Source organism: Lissotriton vulgaris, chromosome 9, assembly GCF_964263255.1.
Source record: "Lissotriton vulgaris chromosome 9, aLisVul1.2, whole genome shotgun sequence".
Lineage (NCBI taxonomy): Eukaryota > Metazoa > Chordata > Amphibia > Caudata > Salamandridae > Lissotriton > Lissotriton vulgaris.
Genome location: NC_141697.1, coordinates 705,074,015 through 705,101,698, shown reverse-complemented (window position 1 = coordinate 705,101,698; position 27,684 = coordinate 705,074,015). Strand labels below are relative to the sequence as shown.

At 41.6% G+C, this 27,684-nt stretch overlaps 1 protein-coding gene across 1 annotated transcript in view; it reads right to left on the bottom strand.

The window, feature by feature from the left end:
• LOC147692141 (uncharacterized) overlaps positions 1–27,684 on the bottom strand; it is a 605,572-nt gene that overhangs the window by 130,958 nt on the left and 446,930 nt on the right. Inside the window, exons 14-15 of the mRNA XM_086939503.1 lie at positions 21,616–21,837; positions 3,111–3,177 (exon numbers count right to left, since the gene is read on the bottom strand). Coding sequence (XP_086795629.1) covers positions 3,111–3,177; positions 21,616–21,837 — 289 coding nt within the window. The remainder of the gene's footprint in view (positions 1–3,110; positions 3,178–21,615; positions 21,838–27,684) is intronic.

Below are 27,684 nucleotides of genomic sequence, written 5' to 3'. Positions count from 1 at the left end.
ACATTGAGCATATGGGATCGAAACGTCGACTTGTTTTTAGTGTTTTCACAGCCCTACTATTATGTCTAATTTATGCTGTGTCTAGCACTTTTATTGGCACTACTTTCAATGTCTACTGAAGTATAAGTGGCCAATTATGCTCCTTCTTGCCTAAAAAACTCCCCGTTTGTTCCTGGAAACGGTACAGGACTGTGCCCTTCCACACCCCAGTATTTGTCTCATTGTAAAAAATAAACTACCCTGTCCGGCTGGACAGTGGCCAATATAGTTCCCATTGTGGACTATTATTTATCAGATTTTGGATTTATATACTCTTGGGGACCACTGTTGTTTCTAGACTATAGCTACCCACGGTCCCCGGATAACCGATTGGGTTCCCTTGTTGTTGTATACAGACCTTATTGATTTATGTTCTTCTTTTCTTCAGCATAACCTACTGTATAGAATGTATTGTGCTCTACAATCTTTCAACTCACCTTAATACATAATCATTAAATGGTCGCTGCACTAACATACTTGATACTGCATGCTGGAATATATTTACCCTGCTCTACAATGTTTTAACTCACTTCAATGCAACTTCGGTATATTGCTCTGTGCCAACAGCTTTTACAAATGCATGCTGGTATATTTACATCATAGATAAATCTGGAATTATTTTATAATTGTAGAATCAGCAATACTTAGGGGCTCATTATGATCACGGACGGACTTGAGTCCGTCCGCGACCATGGAGGAGGAGGGAACCTCCGCATGGCCTGCGGAGTTCCCTCCTGTCCAATTAGGATGTGACCGCCACCCTGGCGGTCACATCCTCTACTTTTATCATTACTGCGGGTGCGGCTTCAAGCTGCACCCGCCGCAATGGTAAAAATGCATACATTGCATTTGTATGCAGAAAGCGGCAGGCACCGTGCGGTGCCTGCCGATTTCTGCATACAAATGCAGGGGGGTACCATAGGTACCCCCCATGTGCACCCCCACCCTCCCTTCACCCAGCGGGCCCGCAACGGGCCCCCGCAGTGAAGTTCCACATGCTTTTACATGGCGGAAAAGCCACCGTGGAAAAGCATCTCTTTTACACCATCCTAATATGGCTGGCGGTGTCTGATAGACACCGCCAGCCATGTTACAGCTTTCCCGCCGCGGTTGTAAGTCAACCGCGACGGAAAAGCGGCAGACTAAAACCAGGACCCACCAGCCATCCTAATGTGGCGGTGGGTCTTTGGTGGGTCCGCAGAGGATTTTCCGCATCTTCTGGGCCGGCGGTGGCTTCCACCGGCCCGGAGGATGCGGAAAATCCTCCATCATAATCAGCCCCTTAATTTTCACACTGAATCAGTCAACATTTAGATTAGAGTTAAACCGATAAGGAGCCTCAGGTGAAGCATGGCTCTTCCTTTTTGTAGTGGTCAAGAGGTATTCTTATGTTCCCTCCATTCTGCCGAAAAGATGGCTTGGCATTTGAGACATTTCTCAAACTAGAGATGCATCCTAGCGCTCGATCACGTAACGCCTCTGATGCCAGTTCTGTCCACAGCTATGGTGTCTTGTGCTGCATTACGAACAGCGACAGCCCAATCCAGCTTTGAGCAAGGCGTAGTGAGCACGCACACATGCCAGTTTGTAGTTGGCTGATGCGACTCACACCAGCGATTTGAGAAGCATTTACGCAACCAAGGTGCATCACAGCAGGAAAGTCTCTTTTCATGGGTGCTTTTTTGTCCACATTTGACCCTCGCCTAGCCTCCTTACAGAGTTTCCTTACCTCTGGGAACATGACTCAGAACACACATTGGTGGTGTAATGCTTGAAGTTCCTTCCTTCATTTGTTCCATGCCGAGTTGGGGCACCTTTCAATGCATGCCAGCCAGTTCATAGAAGGCCCCTTCCTTCAAGCGTTATACACCTAAAGGGTTTTTCCCTAACCGGCTTCCTTGTAATTCAGAATTGGACCAGTTGAGTTTTTCTGTTTAGCTTTTCCAATAATGACTAGCCACTGAAGTTTTCGTTTTTTTGTTTGTGTTAAGATTCTTGTAGATTGCTGTTCGACCCTTCCATATGGTAAGTGTCTATAGACACAGGAGATATTATTGTATTTTTTGCAATCACTACACCAGTAATCCTGTGCATGCAGCGATTCACTTGTCGCCATGTTCCGCCCTATGATACTAGATGAAAGCAAACGCTCACAGACATTTTCTGAGTCTGTTTGCACAATTCCTTACCTTTTCCACCAGTTTCAATAGCTATTAGTGCATCAAATTATTTGCATTTGGGTCACAGCCCCGAACAGCATGCAGCACATATTTCAAAGTAATATATACAAGATGCACATCCGAGCCCTTCTTTCACATATTCTATTTTATTTGATTGTGCTTTCTGTCAAACTGATTGATGCAGTTTCTCTGAAAGCTTTGGTGACACTGGTCCCGCATTGTCCTAGGGCGGCCATGAAACACAATGCCGAAATCTGTCAATCCTTTTTATCCATGACCAACGTCACATAAGGAAGGAGAAATGTAAACAACACAGAGGGTTATAGACCAATACAGAAAAATTGTTGTTGGGATGCAATGAATTTTAGTTCTGCACAAGTTGGTCCATCATAATTAGACATTGCTACAGAAGGCCACACGAGGCACCCGGGCCATACTTTGAGTACCAGGGTTCTATAGCCTTGAAGTGATCAATTCAGGGAGATATCAGTGTTTCTATGGTTATCAGGTTTACACCCTCTTCTACCCACTCCGATACTCTCTAAACGAGAAGTATACTAATGACATGATCGAAATGAAATGTGAATGTTTCTCTCACCTAATGCTGTTGATCAATCCCTTTGTATTTAGTCACATGCTTGCCTGTAACAGCACTCACGCCTTGTGGCTACCCTCAAGAAATAAGAGTGGTAAAAGGATGGGATAGACTCTCAACAGGGCATTTAACAGAAAGCTCGCAAACAGGTCAACAGTGCCCGTCCTGCAGATTCAGAACAGCACATAATTGTGCATTTTTTTTCAATCTACTACCGTGGAAATTACACTTTTAAATACACAGAAGACCTCCAGTGATAATTTCGTACACTTAAAACTCAAAGTTTAAACGCATACCTTGGATATCACCAAACACTTTTGGCTTCATCTGCTCCACTAGGGTCCTCAAGGTATCATTCAGCACCTAGAGAGTAAACAGAGCTTATGACGTGAATTCTAAATGCAGCACAACAAATAATCCATCACCATTCAATTCTATGTTGCATACAAGGCCGGACTGGGTACAGAAACCGGCCCTGGCAAACTGCTCAGCACCCCACCCCCCTGGGGTGACCTGGGGTGAGGGGGAATGCAGCCGAGCAGTTTGAGAGGGTCGGTTTCGGCCGATTTTGTTACAGGGGGCCGATTTTGCCGACTCCCGGTAACAAAAACGGCCCCCCAGGGGCCTAAAACCGGCCCCCACTCTAGCGGCCTACCGGGGAAATGCCCGGTGCCCACTATGGGCAGTCCGGCCCTGGTTGCATATGAACAAAGAGTGGATACTACTTCTTTAATCAGACATAATGATCAATAGTTCTAGAGTTTATTTGAAGGGATTTGCGTGAACCAGATGTGTCAAAATGGTTCATTTTGTGTGTAAGGTAATAATTAAAGAGCAATTTAATTGTTGGCTCCTTTTTAGGTTGAGCCTAGCGCAGCACGCATGCGCTGCACTATGGGAGGCTTCTTGTGAAAACTCCAAACTTCCCCGAAGCTTCTCCATGTGGGTGTGACTCCGCCCACACATTTGATTTGCCTTTGCATGTGGCTTTCAATAATGAAAGCATGCAAATGGCCAAAGGCTGGTGCTAGTCCCACCTCTTTTTGAAATGTTCACTTCCACAGCGTTTGGGTCTCGGAAGCAAACAGTGGCATGCAGGGTGCCAGCTGCATTCCTCTCTCGTCGTGGCCGTCATGGATCAGGTTACTAATTAAACACTTATTTAAAGTAAAAATTGGTTCTGTCGTGGTTTTAATTACTTAGGGCAAGTAGCAACAGCTTACTTATAACGCGTATCAATGATTTGCAAGAAAAAATGAAATAAAGATATAACGCACACCAAAATTAGAATTCAATTATGTATTCAGAGTTAATCAAATAATCATGGCTGTCGCAATTTACAATTTCAATTGCAATATGAAATACGTGACTGTGGTGAAAAAGTGACATGTGGTGACTGGTGAATCAGACATTGCCTAGCAGAATAATATCCAGTAGCATGATGATAATGACCAGAGCCAGTTGAACGTTTGTGAAACTAATACAGTAAAATTGAAGCTTCTGATAACCAAAGTGCTTCATATTTGTTTTTAGAAAATATGTTATAAACTTACTAAACAAAGAACCTTTCACCTTGTTCAAACACACAAAACATTGTTTGAAATCAATACAAATTCTCATTTTTGCACTCCTATAGTTTGGCAAGAAATTATAAAATTGATAATATTAAAACAGTGGCTAAACCTTTGTACATAATGTATCCTTTCAGTAGTATTAATAGGCTTTGCAATAAAATATTAGCTGAGTCTAGGTTGTAAAAAGAAATTCATCAAAATATTCCTATGACTAGTAGCCATTAGTGCATTACTACTAAATTGGCTGTTGCTAAGTACATGATTTATACAAATCCACAATTTAGCTGATAATTTTCTCTGTATATGCACTGGATTAATGCTTGTCTACATGTGCAGACCTTCAACGCTAAAAAGTATGGCCGTAGCAGTGATTTCTGAGCATCCAGTCAGTTCGGACAGGTGCATAGAAAATGCCAAGTCTACATGATTTTTTGGACAGGACAACTCCCATTTTGGAGTTAAATCATTAGTCCAGAAGGCACACTTTCTGTAATTAAGAAATTTCAGTATGAGATAGTCAGACAAATGAATACCCCAATATCTGTGTTGCCTATTCTGATTATATCTGTTTATCAACATCTACAACGCGATTTTAATTTGGCAGAATCGTTTTTAAGCTTGAATTTAGATGGTGTGACTGTGGAAGCTCATAAATTATGCAACTGGAGACTTTCCAGCGCTATGTTCAAATGGTTATGACATGTGTTACTTGATTTAGCTCCCGTGATTGCTTGCCAGACTACATTGCCCATCGAATCCTTTGAGTCATCCTTTAGTTTCCTACTGAGTATGATTCACTCCCCTTGTCGGGCAAATTTCTGTTTGAGCAACCAAATTGTAAGCGAACATGTGCCTGAGAAGTGTTTTACGCAGCTTGAACAGGGATCTATATAAAATCGCTTGTATAATGTCTAGTGTACTTTCTTCTTTCCCACATAAAATTTCTGCCCCATTTTAATTTTTGTAGGCAGCAGTTGTACTATTACAATCTTTAAAAGAAGTTCAAATTATGGGGTTTACATATTCAAGTCTACAATTTTAAAAACATATGCCTGAAAGTTGGCTTTGGCCCGTAAGGATTGAAGATGTTTTTTATAACTTCCTTTCTATCAAAGATGACTACGAGGTAAGTGTATGGCTCTATCGATTCAATTGTATTTCCTTTGAGGAACCAGAATCCACTGCTTTATATGAGAGCTAAACATGCTTACCTTTATTTTCTAAGTGTTTATGTCCATACAGTTACTACTAATGTATACATCAAATGCAGAAATTGACCTTTGAAGTCAAATCGGAGATTGATTCAGAAGGATGATGTTGTCAGCATATTGCAAGCTTTGTAATAGTGGATGTGCTAGTCTTGGTGGAGGAGTGTTCTCTTTTCTAAGTGTGTCATTCAAGTCAGAAATGTATAAATTGAGAAGCAGTGGGGTCAAAACACATCCTTGCTTTACACTTTCACCTGTAGGTATCTTCAGAGAAAGTATCTTTTTTGTCCCCAGCTTTATTTGAGCCCACGTCTCTGAGTACAGGAGGTATATTGCTCGTACAGATTTAAGAGTACTCCTCATTGGTTCAATTAAGACCATAAAATATTTCTGGATACTTTGTCGATAAGGCAGTGATGTCAGTGATTGTTCCAATTCTGAACTAGAAGGACGTTTGATTTAATGGTAGATGTTTTCTTTTTGAACCCATGCTTCCAAGTATCATAATAACAGACTTGCAAAGTATTTAGCGTCTACATCCATTAATGCAATTAATCTATAATTCGTTGTATTATCCTCATGACCATTCTAGTATATTGGAAGAAACTTGGACCCTTTCCAGGAGTATGCGATCTCGCTTCTAGACATGCAGTAAATATGCAAAAAGGATAACATTTTAGATCAGTATTACTGGTCTGATTTGAATAGTCTGGTTGGGATATCATTTGGGCTTGGAACACAATCTGATTTTGTTTTGTTTTCATAATAAACTGCATCTGTTCCATACTAATGGTTACACACCTATGAACGTCCCAAGTAGTGCATTGATTATAGGCATTTTGAAGGCCTGATTTGATCCGATTTAGTTTTTCACTATGTGTTTTGCAATTTAGTTCATTAATATTTGAGTAGTTACTTCTAGTATACTGGGTGGATAAGGTGTTTACAAAATTTCAAAATCCTTTGTCATTGTTAGTTTTACAGGTTATAAATAAGTGGGTCCACATTTCACTTGTTATTGCGGTTTTCGCCTTCCAGGCAGCTGTTTTTTTCTAAATTCACCTTAGAAATCCAATTCTTTTTTTAAACCAAGCAAGGTTCTTTTTAAGGTCTTTTTTTTAGAAACCAGAGCTCTTTATTAAGACTTTTTTTTCTTCTTCTAGAGTTTTATATATAGCATGGCCAAGCTTGCCCAAGTTCCCTACCTTTTTGGCAGTTAGTTGTCCCAAATTCAGCTGCCAGACGCTCTGTAAATTTGGTCCATTCTAAGAGGAGGTTGCAATTTTTTGTCAATGTCAGAAAATATTCAAAATTGTCCCAGTGCTGCAGACTCTTTGTCACAAAAGGGACATTTGGTCTGTAATATCGCCTGCCCTTTTAAGACATTTCTGGTTATATGTTTCTGAGTGAGTGGTTATAATTGCTGTTCTTGGAAAAACAGGTTTATTAAATTCAAGAACAATTATTTGGGAAAAGTGTTCCAAACTCAATTCAACATCAAATTAGTTAATATTACAAAATAAGTTCAAACTTGAAAATGGGTGATCTAAAACATATTGTGGGGTCCCTGATACACAGGCTGGTACTGGTGGCTGGCCTTTACTCAAGTGAGTAAGTGCTGAGTTCAAGCTTGTGACCAATTGTTCTACTTTTTCATTCCTCTTCGGGGTTCCCTTCAGTTGGACAGGAATATTCCATAAATAATTCTGGAAATCAATATAATTATTTCTCTCTAAATCATTTAACAGATTTAAATACAACTTTTACAATATTATCCAAAATTATTTTTTGCTCATTTCTGTGTGTTTTAATAAATAAATTTAGCTAAAGAAGGGGTTGGTTTCCTTTCCAGTCATGTATTATTATGACAATTAACCATGGCAGTGGTATTTCTTACTGGGATATTCTAAATCAAGATTAGCTGCAACATATATAGGAAGTCCCCCCTTTGCACAACCTTTTTTATATTGTTTCAAAGCTTGTGTTTCATATATAATATATATCTGATTAATGGAAAAAATATATAGCACCATGTTGCTTACAAAACGAGGATATCAAATGATTTCCAAACATTGGTTACTTCCTCCTCTCCCACAATACTTTGGAGGCCACCCAAGAACGGATGGATAAATTCATAATATTACTTCATTTTTTTTTTTACTTTGAGTTAGTATGGTAGGTATCCAAGACCAGTCATCATCGAGTTTGTCAGATGTTTCACCTACAGTACTTTGTCACCCGGATCCTGAACCTAAATAGATTTTCAAATTTGATCTTTTCTGTACACTGGGCCCAGTACACCTTTTAGAATCTTTACTTCCATTATTGGAACCAGTAATTTGACCTTGTCAATGTTGTTTTGTAAAGTGGTCTTGTTAGAATATATGAGGGATTCATACACATTTCAAGATAGGAAGCTTTGGAATATCTCTCTTCTGTAATTCCCCAGCTTTTAAAAACTTTCAGTTTATTATACCTCTTCAGTAATTTCTACCATGGACCACATAATTAAGGTTGCTTCGTTCTGTTTTCGAACACTCGGGATTGAAATGTAATGGATAATAAGTGCTCTGATTTTACATATTGATACAAAAGGGGCTAAAGTGAGCTAAAGAATGGTGATGGATTAAACCAAGATCAGTTGACTGGGGGTGAGTGTTTGCATTGCTCAAACGCTCCGTCCATCATCCCCTTTGGTTTTGCTTTGTTCGCCCTAAGTTGGCAGGGTATGCCCAGACGTGGCTCCCTTGCTCACTTTGCCACTGTATTCAAGATAGCCTGGCTGAAGAGGGTTATGAGCCCGAAACCGGTCCCAGGATGCCCGTTTCCGGTCCAGGGAAGACATGGCTTGGCAGTTCGGGATGGACTGTTCCCATGAGGCACAGGGTCAGACTGATTTGTATATGGTCATGTCTGAACTGGGGTAGCGGAGTGAGCTAAAGAACGATGATGGATTAAACCCAGATCAGTTGACTGGGGGTGAGTGTTTGCATTGCTCAAACACTCCATCCATCATCCCCTTTGGTTTTGCTTTGTTCGCCCTAAGTTGGCAGGGTATGCCCAGACGTGGGTCCCTTGCTCACTTTGCCACTGGATTCAAGATAGCCTGGCTGAAGGGGGTTATGAACCCGAAACCGGTCCCAGGATGCTTGTTTCCGGTCCAGGGAAGACATGGCTTGGCAGTTCGGGCTGGACTGTTCCCATGAGGCACAGGGTCAGGCTGATTTGTATATAGCCATGTATGAACTGGGGTGGTGGAGTGAGCTAAAGAACGATGATGGATTAAACCCAGATCAGTTGACTGGGGGCGAGTGTTTGCATTGCTCAAAAGCTCCATCCATCATCCCCTTTGGTTTTGCTTTGTTCGCCCTATGTTGGCAGGGTATGCCCAGACGTGGGTCCCTTGCTCACTTTGCCACTGGATTCAAGATAGCCTGGCGGAAGATGGTTATGAACCGGAAACCAGTCCCAGGATGCTTGTTTCCGGTCCAGGGAAGACATGGCTTGGAAGTTCGGGCTGGACTGTTCCCATGAGGCACAGGGTCAGACTGATTTGTATATGGCCATGTCTGAACTAGGGTGGCGGAGTGAGCTAAAGAACGATGATGGATTAAACTCAGATCAGTTGACTGGGGGTGAGTGTTTGCATTGCTCAAACGCTCCGTCCATCATCCCCTTTGGTTTTGCTGATTTTACATATGGCAGCTCCTTTATTGATACAAGTAATGTTCGGATGTTACCCCTATTTAATATATCAAAGTTCCCTTTTAATTTAAGTTCTGGATAAAATACCAGTTTATTTATTTCTGTCTTGTTTTTATCCTTTGAGGGAGGGAGATAACGCAAAGTCTGTATCGCTGTCATGTTGCTGATTTTGCACTCTAACCGTCAAAGGGTTTGTTACTGTATTTGTAGATAGATGTTCACGAGGTTTCTTTAATTTAGGGGATTAGTTTTGTGCACTAAAACAGGTACATATTTTTTGTTGATTGTCATTTTTATGATTTGTGTCAATTCCCTCAGTTCTACTTTGAATTAGCTGCAGTGGTTTATTATTTATTTGCATCAAACCTGTTAGATACAAATTTCTCCTATTTTAGCTAATGTCAGATGTATACTTCAAATTGATATTTTGAGGTTTTAGTGCTGCCTTGTTTGTCACAACTGAAGTTTGTAGTTCTGTTTTATAATCCAAAGGACTTTGATTTTGAAGTTCTACTTTTGTAGAAGCATATACTTTTGTTTCCAGGGAGGTTAGAGCCTCTCTTTATTCACCTGCGGTTTGTTCCCGGACGCAGTGTTGATTTTTTTCCCCACAGGTTTTAAATATAGGGAATACATTATCTTTTCCTGTGGATTTTTATTTTGTTGTATGTTTTTTCTTCTTTTTGTGGTGTGTCTTTCTAAGGTGCTTATGTTCCCTTGTTCTTAGTTCTTTGATGGGAGTAAGAGGGACCAGACACTGACTACTCAAAAAACCTCTTCATGATCCAAGTCTAGAGGATTTCCTGGTGGAGATTTGAAAAGTTGAGTTGCTATTTTATCCTCTGTTGAATGTATCAGCGCGGTAGGAACAATTTAGTTAAATTGATTTGTTGTATGAGTTAAAAAGCTTGCCTTGATAAACTGATGCTAGGTTTTGGAGTAGGTCTATTTGATTTGGTGGCTCGGTCGCTTCAAGAATATATCTCAATATTTTGGCCTCCTGAACTAGAACCTCCAATACATTTGGCAAAGATGCTAACTTGTTAATTAATGGTCAACACGCACAAGTGAACTGTGGGGAGCTAGTTTCAGTTTTGGCCCAATTAATCAGTCAGTCTAAATTCTTTATTCGCTACACTTCTGTAGCATAAAAGCACACAAAGATAATCCAAATATGAACTTTATACCTCAGGAATGACAGCTTTTAAAACAAGAGGAAGCACCACAAGAAATGCCATTACTGATAAACAATCATTCATACTTTCATTCAAAGAGAACATAAATTAATTACTGTGATCTGGAAAAATTGACTTAATTTCTTAATTTTGATTTTTTATTTTGATCAAATGTAAATCATTTAGAAATTTTTGTTTTAGTACATACCTTAAAAAAAATTGTCATACACTGGAATCACAACAAATAATAATAGGCATACTTGTTACATAACACAGTGCATTATCAATAAATCTATAAATCACATTGGAAAAAGCAACATACAAAACATGTATAGCTCAGATTCTGTATAAATTTGCAGCCACAATAATATCAAAATGCCTCTGGCTAGTGTCTCGCTGGGTTATATTTCTACATCATTTCAGAGGTAGTGGCCAAATAGTGAGCCTACTAGGCTCACTATGATAATTTCACTCGCATCACTTCTGTGTTAGAAAATATTCAATTTGTTATTTTTAACAAACTTGCAGCAGTCCATCAAGATGGGGGCATCCATGTTACCCAGGTTGCGAATGAAGTGATCGAGCCTTTTCACAAAAATTGGTGTAATTGGTGGCAATTATTATTTGACTGAGAACTATGGATTTCGAAAGCAATTATATTGAAGTACCCACTAAAGACGGAGCTCACCAAGTGTTCTGTGTCCTGAGGAGAACCCTTCAAGAAACTTATTTGGGTTTGAAACGCATCAACAGTATTTCTATTGGCAAAATAGGTGTTTCTGTTGATGTGCTACCACTTTCGCTCACAACCACATTTTTTCGTCCTATAAACTGATAATAGGTTGCCAGAGGGTCGTCAAAAATCTGGCGTAGAAACTCTTAGTACGGTGTCATCTCAAAAAAGAACAACCCCCCCTCTTTTTCTCTGGAAGGACCCTCCCTGGTTCCAGAAGGAATACTTAGTTGTTTTGGAATACCTTGAACATTCACCATGCCCCAAATGCCTAGTCTGTAAGTTGCAATCGCCATACATTTACTAGCATATAATTTTAAGAGCTCTCTCGCCAGTTTGACTCCCAATTTTTTTGCAAAGCAATACAGTCTATTAATTTAATTCTAAAACAACGAATTCCTATTTAACAGCATAGATTTCCATATATTATTGGTATTGAACAGGACGCCCAGATAGGAGAATGATTTGGCCCCACTTAATTTAAAGCAGTTTACAAAATGAGCAGGTATTTTCCTTGCCCTCCAAGTCAATGTAAAGGTTTTGGCCTCATTTCCTTTCAGGTCCTGCATAAATACTATGTAATCATTGATAAGCCCTGGCAGCCCTCTCACAGTTCTGGCAATTAACACTGCGTCAGCCGCATTTTGTAGAATATTGTGAGGGCGTGGTTGATGTATGCGGTGTCCCTAAATCTCATCGTTAAAGCTGTCTCCACTCTGTTTGTGTACAAGGGACATAAAAAAAGGCTAGTATGCACCTTTGTCTGACACCCCTTCTAATTCAAAAATATTCTGTACATTCACTATTACTGCTGTATCGCACATAGGCATTAGCTTCACTATATAGTTGCCTGCTAAAATTAGTAATGTCCTCTTCTATATCGAACTCTGCCATAATGGACCACAGTTTTGATTGGGATATGCTGTCAAAAGCTGCTGATAGATCCATAAAGGAGAGAAAAATTGAGCACTTTTTCGCAGCAGTATATTTTCCTATCAGTAAGCTCAGATTCAGGCATTGGTCGATGGTGTCCATCCTCTTTTTGAAACTGTATTAGGTATCTGATTGGATGTTATATGTATTTGCCCAATCCTCCAATCTATGTAATAAGCTTATCCCCATAACCTTCACTGTGGAGATATAGGCCTATAATTTTTGGGCAAAGCTTTATCTACTTTTTTGAATAACAGGATTATTACAGAACTCTTCCATGAGGAAGATGGGACCGATCCTTGCCCTAGTGTTGAAGATATTAAGTATTGGGGCCCGTAACTCTTGACAATCGCAAAAGAGATCGAGGGGGACCCCATCCAAGCCTGGTGCTTTGCCCTTACTGCTTTCCTTCAGGGCACTTTGCAGCTCCAATAATTTGAATACCAATGGATTATTTTGGTCCTCGGGCTCCCTCAGACCACTTTCACATTGATGCTGGAGTGCAATCTGGTTCGAATATATACCAGAAACGCAAGGTTGATGGAGTTTAGGGGAAGGCCAGATTAGACCCTTTGTGGTGTTTATACTGTTTGTCCCACCAGATAAACCACCTTTTCCACGCCTTTTCCTTTAGTATTTCACCAGAGGGGCAGCAATTTTGTGAAAGCGTGCGGATCTCATTTTATGAAATTTATAGATGATTTTAGATTTCACCCAAAGCAATCCTTTGACTACTTTTCTAATTTTTGTATTTAATGTGTTTGATAATTATACTAACTCTCCAGTAGCTACAACCAGTAAGTAAAATATTGAATATTAAAATCAGCCTTGCCAAGTGCCACGCATCAGGAGTGACACAACCCCATTTCAATGCTGGTTGGTTCCTGAATCACTGCATTGAAATGAACTGTCACGCATTTAAAGCTCCTCTCTGCCCCTCGGAATTGCTTGAGGCTTTTTTAGCTCCAAGGTGTGAACTCAGTGTCAGCTGTGAGCCTGCACCTGCTGGGTACACTGTCTGAGCCTCCCAGGTCGAGAAAAGAAGAGGTGTTCATGGATATACTGACACCTTGCCATTTGCACATTTGGTGGTGTGTGGCATTTGTCACAGCTTCTACCTCCGCACTTTATCTCTACAAGACACTGTCTGTAGGTAGTCATAAATATGTCAGACTTCTTTTGCCTTTTGCACATGAGGAACCTGTGCTCTGCCCCTTAACTGGCTGCTACAATGTTAGGATCCTTTGTCACACTCGTCCTCCAGCAATCACAGCAGTCTAATACTCTATTATCCATGGAGCAAAATTATATTCTATTTAACCCCTTCCATGCTCATGACAAGGTCAGCTCGTCATGGGTGTTTCCTGCGCTGTGCGTTTGACGAGCTGACCTTGTCATGAAACTATAGTATTCAAGCAATCTCAGCACAGGAGGGGAAAACCCCTTACAGCCAAGGTGTTAATAAAACACAAGAATGTTTTTGTACAGTGCATATCAGGAACTCAAATATTTGAAGGCACTCGAATATGTGATCATGAAGATGAAGGAGGAACAATGTAATTAAATTCTTGCTTAGGATCACAGAGTTTGGTGAAGGTGACAAGAAGGGATTTTACATTGTGCAATTTAGCCCCTAAATAGGTGTTTTCCAGAGCTTCATAGTGCTCAAAAGGGGGTAATTTATGCTTTTTGTCTGTTTTATTAGACTTTATGGTTTGGGTTACTTGTGTTAACGAGTCCCTTGACATGTCACACATTTGGCAATGGAATGTCACTCATACGCACACTAAAGCCATGCAAGTCTCGGTTTTTACTTATCCAGACTACATGCTTTGCAGCACTCCAAGATCCTGAAAACAAGGCTGCCCTTGTATTGTATTCTATTGTATTGTAAATGCATTTATATAGGGCTTACTACCGGCGGGTAGCACGCTACTCCGGGACTCATAGAGGATTAGTGTTGAATTAGTATAATGAAACATGCAAGTACATTTTAAGTGGTGGATACGTTAGTCAGTTATTTGGATTTGGAATGATAGCAGAAGGATAGAGGAGGACAAAGGGTTGTATTTATTTATCGCTTGTTGACGCACGCTATTCAGGAAGCCTATAAAGGATTAGTGGTGAATTAATATGGTGAAATAGGAGGTAATTTCCGTGGTGGATTTTAGTCTGTTACTTGGAGTGAGAAGGATAGCGGAGGGATAAAAGGGGGAGAAAGATTAGCATTCATATAGCACTTGTTACCCTGATGGGTGCTGAAGGGCATTTCTGGCGAGTAGCACGCCATTCCGGAACCCATAAAGGATTAGTGTTGAAAATTAGTATAGTGTAAATATGAAGTAATTTGAATAGTACATATGTTATTCAGTTATTTGGGCAGTATATTAGCATAGTTGAATATGGAATTTGAGAAGTGAACATGTTAGTCTGTTAATTTTGATTGAAAAGGATGATGGAGGGATAAAAGAGTGAAGGATTTTTAATTTTTTTTTTAGGTCTTAGCAGTAGGAAGAGGCTTTTGGATGAGTAAAAATGAGTTTTGGAGGGGAGGAGTCAGAGGGGAGAGTTTAGAAAGGTTTGTTTTAGGGGATCGGTGTAGTAAAAAGAGGTGTCAGATGATGCAAGGAGGGGTAGAGCAGGAGAGAGTCTAGAAAGGGTTATTTTGGCGATCATAGTAGTGGTATGGGGTTTGGGATAAATGAGAGAGTGGATTTAGAGGATATATTGATAAATGTATAGGATGAGAGATAGGGTAGTGCATTGGAAGGAGTAGTAGAAAGAAGTTTGAGATGAGTCAGAAGGTTGGGCTAGAAGATATTTTGAGCGAAGTATAGGCTGCGAAATAGGCTAGTGCATTTGAAATGCTAAATTAGAAGAAAGTGATAAATATATAGATCCATAAGTACATTGAAAGTATATAGATACAAAAAGGAAGCAAGTATATTTAGATTAAATATATTGATAGAGGCACAGGATGAGAAATAGGGTAGTGTATTGGATATGCTTTTTCAGGAGAAAAGTAACAAACACACAGATCCAAGTACATCGAAGGTACATAGATGCACAATGGAAGTATGTACATGTAGACCAAAGATGATTTTTATTTATTGATTTATATTATTATTATTATTATTATTTTTTTCTTTTCTCTTAACAACATAATTATTTACATGTTTTATAAAGTAATACACAAAGATAGGTACATATCTATAGTGAAAACAAATGCTTATATACAGAGGGATATGCTGTAAATTTCTGATTTTGTATAGTGCTTATTCGGGGAAGAGCAAAATCTTGAGTAGTTTTCTGAAGATAAGGTGGTTGTCGGTGGATCTTATGTTGGGGGTAAAGAGTTCCATAGTTTGGCTGCTTGAACAGAGAAGGATATGCCACCAATGTTTTTTTTCTTGTATGGTGGGATTTTGAGGCAAGATGCTCCTTTAGAGCAGAAGTTCCTTTGTTGAATGCGTTTGGTGATTTTATTCCTGATGAAGAGTGGTCCTATTCTATGTATTGTTTTGTGGGTAATACAAAGCAGCTTGAACGTGGATCTTCTGGCAACCGGTAACCAATTCAGGGCTTTCAAGGCAGGGGAGATGTGGTCTCGCGGTTTGATATGCAAGAGTAGTCTGGCGGTAGAGTTCTGAATCCGTTGTAGTCTTTTCATGGTCGTTAAAGGTGATCCGTGGTAGAGGCTATTGGCGTAATCGAGTTTGGATAGAACAAGCTTGGACCTTGTGTGGAAATCCCAAATGAGGGAAAGTTTGTCGCAGCGTTTTTATAGTAGCAAAGCTTGATCTTGCTAGTTTATCCACTTGGGCATTCATTGACAGCTTGGAGTCCATGGCCATTCCGAGGTTTCTTACTTCCTTTGATACTTTAGGCAGTGATCCCAGTTCATCAGGCCATGCGGCAAGCGGGTTGTAATATTTCCAATCGCCACACGTGAATATTTCAGTTTTTGAAGCATTCAATTTGAGATGGCTCCAAGTCATCCACTAATCCACGGCTCTGCAACAGCTGAAAATTGGTGATTTTCCAATGTCTTTGGGGCATTCCACTTGGGAGTATTTGCTTGTCATCTGCATAGTTGTAGCATGTGAGGTGAAATTTATTGATCAGTACTGGTAAAGACTTCATGTAGATGTTGAAAAGCATGGGCGAGATGATAGAACCTTGAGAACCCCTGCTTTTGTGGAGTACGGTCACTAAGACCACTTCCATCTCAACCCATTGACGCAAATTGCATTGGCTTAAAGTCGAAAATTGAATAAAGTTCAAGGCACTTAGTTATATGACAGAAACGTCCTTCCGAGCACCCAACAGTCAGCAATGCAACATCAATGAAAAAAGTCTCCCCCCCCCAGCCGTCGGCCCAGTCGGCACAGCCCCCCCCCGACTCACCAGCTCCAACAATCAAAGACAACCCAGCCCCAACTCAAAGAGAATCCAGCACATCCAGCCCCATCTCACAAGACACACGCACAGCCATCAGGTGTCCCGTCCCGCCAGCACAAGGCAACCGACCTCCCCAGGGCCACAACCCAAACAACAACATACAAGACAATAGCATCATCCAACACCACCCACACAACACCATCAACACTGCTCCAGGCCAAAGAATCACCAACTGAAAACCAGAAGCAAGCACACCCCCACAAGCCAACCAGTGCAAACAGAACAGAGGGAAAGAGCCAAGCTCCCCAACAAGATGCCACCCAAACAGTGTGCCAAAGAGATAAATCAACCACCACACATCACCAATTCAAGAAGACACCACCAACCCCACTCAAATCCTGAAACACAAAGCCTCCTCACCCCGGCAACCCAATTCAAATCACAAAAGCAATGGCACGCCCCAAATCAAAACAATGGTCACCGCAAAAACACAAGCAAAGGCACGTCCCATCATGTTCTCAACATGTCTGCCTGCGAGAAAGAACCACAAAGGCAAACAGCATTCACCGATCACCACACAGCCCACGTGCCCACCATAGACGCAACCCACACAGTCGCAAATCCACACGCCACGACAACAGAAATGCACAACAAGCAGCACTCAAGTGCAAGACATCAGGCCCCACCAACAACACAGAGCCACCAACCATCTGCCCGGCCGGACGCCGCGATCGACAACGCAAAAACACAGCTGCATGTGCCAACGCCCATCCACAAACATGTCCTCGGCCGCACTCCAACAAGCAAAGCAATTCCTCCGCAATCCACAGTCAAAGCCGACAAATAAATCACCTGAAAACCACCAAAGCGATGCCACACTACAATCCCCGTGACAACCAACACCCATCCCAACACCCACACCACACCCACCTCCAGCTTGGTTAATTACTGGGGGAGTTAACTCTGATTTGTGATTGCAATCCCTGCACAATCGGTTGTTTGCACAAGGCGGGTTAATTACTCTGACAGCTGTAACTAGGCCCCATTTCAGGTTTGATTTTCCTCCCTGGATGTGATTCATTAAAGGTTCAGTCACAATAACACAGAACCACTTTGCGACTTGTAATCCATCTTCAACTCACTAAAACAACAAGAGGACTACAACAATGTACACAAAGAAATATTGGACACGCCTGCAAATGTGGGATTTGCTGAGGCCACGCTGAACATCATGAAATGCCAGACTTCTGGGCAGAGTGAATCTCTCATACCACATTGTGAGGTAGAAACCCTCCTGCAGACGGGCAACCCATGTCATTACATTTACTGTGCCAGTAAATATCCTACAGAACTGCTTTTAGTAAATATTTGGATCGGTTGTTATCAGTATTATCAATCAGTGCTTAATTTGTAATAATAAAAATAGGAACTTTAGCCACAGTCTTTGTTAGAGTGCCCACCAAAGACGCTCTTGAATGCTGTAGTTCCAAACACAAAGGCTATCTAGCCGTGATACAACCTCTTGCCTCTTTGTTCCTACACTTCCTGTCTCTTTATCTCACTCATCCATCTTGCAAGTTCTTTTTAATTTCTGCTTACTACTTTTGTTACTCTTTTCCTACCTTTCTCTTCCTCCTTTTTCAACTTCTGCATGCCTTGCTTTAATCTGACGAAAAATGTATGCCAGTGCCCACCACCTGTAACCATCTGCATACATTAAGCATATCAATCGCAGGCACTCAGATGAGGTTTTAAACAGATCTGTTGCCTGTGAGTGGCTGTATTGCAGTCACTATTGTTCCAGCAGGATTTTCGCATTAGATAAATTATGTTAACAATCCTCTGCATGTTGATAATCCGACATAAGAATACCTGTTTAGGAAACCCCAAAAATATTAGTTTTGCCTAAAGTTACTCCACTCAAGAAGGTTTATATCAGCAATTAATGCATCACCAAGCGGTATCTGATAGAGTATATTTCCCCGAAAATGCGGAATACTAGAAGCCCATATCCCTAAAAATAATATATCCTAGAAATCCTTAGCCTTCGAAAAGATGTACGCAGAGTCTAATTTCTCCTCCTAAGAAGGTGTACATCAGGAATCACTACAGCACATAAAGCTTTATTCTAGGAGTGAATTGATCACTCCCTTGAGACATCAATCTCTAGTGGCAATACAAATATTCAACATATACAGGGGCATTAGGGCCCTTGCCTAAACCCTTAAAACGTCTTTCATATGTTATTTTCCTTCCTGGTTCAACCAGAAAATGAATTTCCAACCGAATAGGTATTAATTGGGTATTATGAAACATGTGGTAATGGTGTATTCTAGCTGGTTTCTGGAGACATTTCACCACCTCAAAGCTTGTGAAATATGGGGAAAACCTAAAATGATGAAGCATTTTTCATTCGGGTGTTGTGCTTCCTGCATCAATTTTCTGGGCATCACTACAGGCAAAATGTGAATTCTGTAGTATTTCTGTGTCCCAACATCACCAGTGCCTTGGTAGAAGAAATTTCAAGATGTGAGAATATTGATGTGGTTTTATTGAGTAAATGCATGTAGAGCCTTATGATCCAACTTCTGCTTAGATTAAAGTTTCCCTTATCATCATACGTTAATTTTGGTTGCGTACCCGATTTAAATTCTTACTTGCCATCAAAGTCTTTCATGTTAAATAAGACACAGCTTCATTTAAGCATTTCACCAATATCAGCTTTAACCCCCTGCATGCTCGGGACTGTCCCCGGCCATCATGCCTCACAGTGGGCGTGTGCGGAGGACGACCAGTGCCGTCCGAATCCCGCCCACTATTCAAATAGCCCGCACAGCGTGAAAATTTGCCCCGCATGCAAGGGGTTAAAGCGAACCAGCATGTAGAAGATCTTATCCCTCCAATTCACCCATTCTCATTCTACAACCTGCGACCTTCGACTATGCTCTGAAGGTCTTCCAAGGCATTGCCCAAAGTCACTTCTATGACAGCTGGTAATATAGGTAATAGCAGGAGTCCTGAGTTTGCAAGTGTCCACAAATTAGGGTTCTGATGGAAGAATAGGCACACCAATGAGCTGCACACCAGTGGTTAATGAACACCACATGAAGGCAGCAGAATAACTCAGCTTGCAGCTTCTTTGGGATCTGGTATATCTAGAGAACTTTCCTGCTTGCCCCATTATGGAAGAAGCAGCTTTAGCAAATCTGGAAAGTTGATAGTCGTTAAAATAGGCAGCACCAGTGCAAGTCATATACTCATACAGGGCATCGTTAGCAGAATTGCAAAACGTAGGATTTGAACAGCGACAAATATGCCAAGGAAGCTTCATGGGCAAAATCATAATTTGTCAGATTGATTTAATCTTTCAATTCATAAACTCTGACCTTTGCAGGAATGGTCTTTTTGTGGTTTATTGCAGGAATGGTCTTTTTGTGGTTTATGTCAAGAAGCCACAACTGTCGGCGACAGAAGGTACTAGACTAAAGTACAAAAAGACTACCTTTAAAAAGACCGGTTTCGAAGATTTCCAAATGTATTGTATACAATTCACTGATGTGTCACAAGGAAATTAGAGAGTTCATTCTAAATCAAGGCCCTCAACTAGCCCCTCAGAACAATAAATTAAGCAGGAACACCACTGGTCAGTGGGATTTCATCCATAGATTTCACCTGCTGTAAGCAAAATCTTCGGGTGAAAAACCAGGGGAAAAAATTGAGGAATCTGCATGGCAAATCCAGTTTCCATAAATGATTCCCAAAAAGTGTATAATCCTGTTTATTTCCCCTTTAACATTTATTGGTACTCTCTGTAATGACAACGGGTTACACATAATGCAGGCCTTACATTTTAAAAAAAGGCCCACTTGGCAAATAAAAATAAACTATTCTTGTGATGATTTAACATAACATTTAATCAATAATTCCTTTGTCAGGGAGATCATTCTTTCTAAGCACCTATAGATTTCCCTGTAAAGTAAGCTGTCCCTAAATGTCTCTGTTCCAAGGTTTGAGTAATCTTATTGCCGACCATCTAAAACTCTCATGTCTCCCCTTCCCAACCTCAACTTTAATGCAACAGCTGGACACTGCTACTGGGTCGTTCGATTCTAACCTTTTGCGTGGCACCCTACACATACTTTATTTCTCAAATCACGATTCTAAAATGGCCATCTGCCATCTTGAAATGGTGAATTAAGGCTAAAGTATAACCAAAAAAAAAACTAAAATGATTGTCAGTATATCAGCGTACAAGACTAGCAGCCATCTTTGAATGCCTTTAGTTTTTCTTATTCCAAAATGGCGACACATACATGTGCATGCATCAATGATCATCATGGAATAGTTTTGGTAATAAAGAAAGACAAACCATTCCAAGATGGTTCGCTGAGTGTGAATGTGTAAGTATGCATGCAGATGCGCCGGTAGCCATCTTGGATTTTTTTAATACTTTATTACTCATTTTCCATTCCAAGTTGGCACGCAGCCATTTTCGAATGGTAAAATAATAATGCACCAAAGGTGATGTCTAAGCAAAGAAGCATTGGCAAAGCCAATTTACCCACCCCTAGGTATAACAGCAAGACTGATTGGCTTTGCCAATGATTTCTGAAAACTAACATCTAGTGACATGTGCCCTCCTGCCATCAGGAACATTGCATGGAAATACTTAGATATTAAATATTATACGAATTATACAACAGGTAAAAATGAATGCCACAGACACAATATTGAATAGGTATATTGGTAACTGGTTGTAAAGTCATGGAAAAGCAGACATGTGTAGTAGTATATTGCTACGATTGACACCTAACTTTAACAACTGCAATGCCAATAACAGGCAAATTTAAAGGTCGATTTGGCTCTCAAGTTTAAAAAGCAGACTAGTCATCCTGATCTTTGCTAACCAAAAATGGATACATGAGGTAGTTAATTCAAGTGATGAGGAGGCATATATTTTGGCAAATGGTAAGCAATTTCTAATGCTCGTTGCACCTTCTGCAGTCAACTATTAGGAAACAGCCCCTCCAACAAGATAAGGAGAATCCTCCTCACAATGGAGTTGTACTTACATAACTTTCTTCCTGCTTCTCCGGAGGCAATCCAATCATCACATGGCGCAGTGTTATACTGCTGGTTTCTTTGGCAAATATTAAGAGCTCCTCAAGGATCCATCGTATTTCTTCTTTGAAAAGGTATCCGAAGGTCCCGGGACCAATGAGCGGAAGAGCTAGGGATGTCAGCTTTGAAATATGGACGGCTTCCAAACACCTTCTGAGGTTCTCTCTGTAAATCTGAAAACGTTCAAGCAGAGAAACTATAGAACACACTTGAAATGAAAATATTTCTTACACTCTAAGTTCTGAAGAATTTTGAAGAAGACAAAGCCCCGACAATAGCAAAGCAATGTAGAGATTACATTGGGAAAATGTTGACACTTTAAATCCTGGAGATTGCAAACAGTAAATGGCATTCATAAGTGCTAGGACCGACAATGCCAATAAACCAACACTGAAGGGGACTGACCAATGGCCCATTGTATTGTGTGGGCTGATCCAACATGTGAATGGCACATCAGCTCACAAATGGCAGAAATGGTCGACTAGAAGATCTTTTTAGGGCTTGCTTTGCGGATGTACGTTGTTACAACGAATGCTTTTACCACGCATGCCTGTACAACGCAGGTTTCTCAACGCAAATCGTTACAACGACTTGCGTTGGGGGGTGCTGGATAGTGAATAGTTTAAGTTACTATTCCAACTCCAGTCCACGTGGATTGTAGGGAAGGTGTTGGATAGTAAATTAAACTATTACCTAACCAAGAGCGCCCCCCAGCGCAATTCTTTGTAATGACTTGCGTTGAAAACCTGCGTTATAAAGGTACTGCGTTGTAAAAGTGGCGCCGTAAAGGATGTTTCCCTGCTTTGCAAACAGCATTAGCAGTTTGTTGAAAATGGCGTCATATCTACAATGCAATATACCGAGTGAGCGTTGGGTTAGCTCCTTGCTCATGTCTCTATAACTTTATTGTCTCTCAGTTACGTGCTCCATATTCAATGTCTTTACTCCCAATTCTTGTATTTATTTTCACCCCAGGAGCATTACACATTTAATATGTTTCCGATTGGTTGACTTACATCCTTCCACTGCTGGCACTGATGAGAGAACTACTTTTGTTCTTTAGACAGTCCTTAGGACTGCATGTGTTTTCTTTCTCTCTCCCTCCATGTGCTCATTCCCCCTCACATCCAGCTGTCCTGTGTTCTCCATGTTGCTCCCCCAGCTTACCTTGTATCCTCACCACTCCCCATCTCACTTTTTAAAGACAACTATTCCTCTCCCAGCATCTCTTTACCTCTCCTTACCCTCCTCACTTAGCGTCCTATTTCCCCCGTCTTTCTTCCTTCCCCGCTCTAGGTTGGCCACCGCTATTGGTTTTGCCAATCCCATACACCTTAAAAATGCACCAGCATTTGCAAAGCCAATACCAGCGATCAGCCGTTTTATATTATTTATAATTTATTTGTATGGAAAACATTGGTGCCTGTTTAACACAAGCATTTTGGAGTAGTATTTTACGTACTATTTTACACACTCTTTCTATGCCTTTGTGAATTAGTCCCAGAACATCAAAATGGGAATAATGTGTGATCATTTTGGAAATATTAAAAGAAATTAGCACAAATAGTGAGGACTCTGCCCACTTTGTACTTTTACTAATAGGGGGATAAACAATACAATGCACAACAATATAGAAGGTCCGTACAACACTTTAAAGTTTTATTTAAATGCACTATATGGACTATCAATGTCACTAAACTTAATATAATGTAGACCTAACCACATCTACCATCAATTTACACAATCTGGCCACTTGTCACCTCACATTACACGCCCATATTAAATGCTCACTAAAACACTTTTACTACTCCCCATATCCCAGGTCAGTAAGTGAATGCACATTGTTTATAAATGTACATGGTCAGACAGACATAATGCTAACACTCTATAACTTGACAGTTTTAAATGTTTTGAGGAATAAATGTATATTAGTATCATTTCCAGATTAAAGTGTTTACCATAAATCACTCAATTATTCTGAGCCTAACTGTCATTCCGCTTTACCCACTTACAACACACGCGTACATACACACCACAATCATACGATTAACCAGATAACCTAAGTACATATTTGCACTGCCCCGTCACTGATATGTTACTCGTTTATGATCATCATGAGAGTATGAAGTCATTCTTTTCTATACTTTTAGGAGAGCTGCCACATTGCACGTGTGCATTGCGTCACATAAAGTTTTGGTCATGTTGAATGTATATGAAACAATGGTCACCACCAAAAGCATTCGTCACTGGCAAACCAATTGCTGCATCTGCTGAGCATTGGCAAAGCAGGGCCAATACCAGGACTTAGAAGCAACAATATGTGGCTATGTGTGAAATACACACTTTCCTACAACCAAAAACAGTACAAGAAAGGGTAGAATCACATACAGTTGTTCCCTTAACACAAGCCTCTCAGCAGTTGGTTCTTCTAATCACTGCAGTAACCATTCCGCAAACAAGGAAGTATTTAACAAAATTGAACTTCTACTCATGCTTAGCAGACATGTTGTGTGAACATTTGTATTTATGGTCTACTGGTTCACACTGTAAACATGGGCAACATTGTAGTGCCATATGTAAACAGAATTAGAACAGAGGTGCGTCCCAATTGTCCTGGTTGTAGCTGTTGAAGGAGGATGAGCTAATCTCTGTTTTCCTTACTTACATCCTGTTGCAAGGACTCTTGGCTGCTTGTCTGGAATACAAAGGTTTTGTTTTTGATAATTACTTTAACCAAGTCTGCAACTTCACAGAAACTAACATCTCTGGTGGTTATCCTTCATTATTTAGAGAGACTGGAAATCAGAAGTGTTTGCAACAAAAGTTGATTCTATAGTATGTAATGAAGAATCAACTGTGCCATCTAATGACTAAAAGGGGAACTTTCATTTTGCATTAATTCACTGAATTTATAGAAAACATTTGTTCCTATTTCTTGAAAGGAAAATACTGTTAGCGGTGTAACCAGTGAGCCACACCACTGGAGTGGTGTGGCTCACTGGTTAGAGAAAGCAGACCCGGAAGCGGAGAACGGCCTGGGACCAGGGTTCAATTCCGGACGCGGCAGGGTCGTGGACCAGGGTCAGCGGACTCAATAATTCTCGCCTTGGTGCCTACTCTAACCAGGGATCACACTCGGCAACTCTGGGCATTAGCTTGCCTCATCTCTAAAACGGCCCCCCACATTCGCCGGGGATGCCTGGTTTCACCTTGGAGATACCCAGTAGGGACCATCTCACAGGGATAGCCAGGACGGGTTCCCCAGCGGTCTACAGCGCCACAACGCCTCAGGGCAGCAGTGCGCTTTACAAGACACATACATTTACATTACATTTACCAGAGTGTGTTAAACAATTCTGGCGTATTGCTTGGCATGAAAAGAATGCCAAGGACACATAATATATAAAGTGTATTCACCAGGAAAGCACACACAAGAATTATTGTTACATATGCTTTGAAATATATTAACGTTGCCATTATGTCTCTAAGGGCCAGATGTACAAATATTAAGATTAGTGACTACTAAATACCGATTTTTACCGAATCGTTATTTGGTAATCGCTATACTTAGGCATAGATTAATCAAGCGAAATTGTGATCGCAATAGCTGCGAAACAGCTGTTGCGATCGCAATTTCCGCTCCCGCAATTCATCAACCAAAAAAGCATGAAATAGCGAATTCGCAAAAACAAAATAGCAAAACCAATGTGGAACCCCCCATTGCGATTCCTTAACAGTGATTACCCACATTTTCTGTGAATTTTATTGCGAATTCGCAAATAAATCGCTAATCCAATTCATCATAAATCGCAAATAGCGGAAAACACCAAAATCGCAAAAAGCGAATCGCAATTTAAGGAGAAGCCAAACCAGGTGGTAACCATGAATTTCAACTGTAAAAAAGAAAAAAAATCCAAACAAGAAACAGGTGTAGAGTAAATCAAACACACTTAAGGCGACAAAGTAGGAGCATGAGGAAAGTCATAATGCCAGGTCTCTACATCGTGGCAAGACGGCTGAGGCTCCAGGCTGCAGCCCGGAACTGACGCAGGATCCAGGAGCGCATCTTCCGGCTGCGGATTACACTCCTGGGCCACACTGAAGAGGAGATCTACTCCAAATACAGGTTGAATGGGGTAATGATAACTAAGCTCATCAGCGACCTTGACCCCCTGATGCAGCACCCAACAAGGAGGACCTATGCCATGCCCACCCATGTCCAGGTCCTGTGCTGCCTGCACCTCCTGGCCCCCCGAAGCTTCCAGGGGATAGTCGCATATCCAGGGGCGATATCCCAGAGCACACTGTCACGCTGCCTACGGGGTTTCCTGGACGCCATGCTGAGCCGGATACACCACTACATAACCTTCCCAACAACCCAACAGGACTTAACCCAAACAAAACTGGACTTCTATCACACCGCCCAATACCCCCATGTAATTGGCTGCATTGACTGTACCCACATCCACATCTGTCCACCCGCAGAGACAGAATACATGTACTGGAACCGCAAGTCCTACCACTCACTCAACATCCAGATGGTCTGCAATGCGAAGACCATCATCACCGACATTGTGGCCCAATACCAGAGGAGCACGCAGGATTCGTTCATCTTCCGGCATAGCGGCATACACACCCGCTTGGCCAAGGGTGACTTTGGTGAAGGACATCTCCTAGGTAAGTACACATGCCCACATACAGTATGTCAAGACCATGTAGCTGCGCATAACAGGCACTGACCCTCTGCTCCTATCCTTCAGGTGACAGCGCCTACGGCCTCCGTGAATACCTCCTCACCCCATACCTCAACCCTGCTACACCACAGGAACGGCGTTACAATGCTGCGCACATACACACAAGAAAAGTAATTGAGCGGACATTTGGGATGGTAAAGAGCCGATTCTGCATCATACACAAGACTGGCGGGCCCTCAAATACCAGCCTGAGGTCTGCTGCCGCATCGTGGCTGTGTGTGCCATACTCCGCAATATTGCCACCAAGCGGAGAATACCTGTGGAGGTGTCTGGTAGTGAGTCGGAGGGGGACAACCTGCCACCTGCACATGTGCATCATGCACGCTGGGAGAATCCTGCTGAAGGACACAGGCGCCGTAACAACATCACACTGAACTATTTCTAGTTCACCCATACCCCTCACACAACACTGCACTCATGCATGCCACATGAATTAATGACAGGAGGAAGATTTGTGTTCAAAGTAAATTCTTATTCTTATGTTCAACAATTTCTAGAAGTGTTTTGAATTATCAAACAATATCACAAATTTATTACGTCATACAGGCTCTTGTATGCAGAGCAGGCGTGGTTACATCACCATGGCACTGCAGGTAATTTTCAGTCAGTCACTGGCACCTCCTGCCGGACGCACCCTGTCGCCTCTCTAACTCAACGTTGGGAGTGTCTGGCTGGGATGCAGCACTGGGCCTGGAACTGCGGCACCTTTCTGGTTCCACCAGCACAGACAGGCTGCTCAGGCGTGATTGCCCTCACTGGCATCATCACCCCCTCCTTGCATGGCCATGGCCACACACCTGTTGGGTTTGAACTGCGGTGGTAACCTGCTCCAGGGCCCTTGCTACATCTTGGCAGCATTGTACAATTTGAATCTGCATTGTCAGTGACCTGCGCGACAGTTGTGATGTGGCATTCCCTATCAGGTGGTTTGAACGGGTATATGCAGATAGCCGGGTCAGTAGCTGGCAGTGGCGTCAGCAGGTGATGTCCTGCCTCGCCACCATCAGTTGATTGTTTTCTTTGACTGCAGCCATTGACTTACACTTCCTGTAAGCTGGTTAATATTGCGTGCAGTTTTGTACAGCTGCAGCTGCATGGCTGCCATGTGCTGTGCCTGCTTGCGGTGCACAGCTAGCATCCGGGCTTCGATACCTAGCCCTAGATCTTGGGCCTGTTGCTCCCGGTCTGCTCGTGTGGCCACTGTGTGCTGCTGCCTCAACCGGCCGCTTGCCTGGGACTGCACAGTGGCTGTGCAACGTGTCGGCC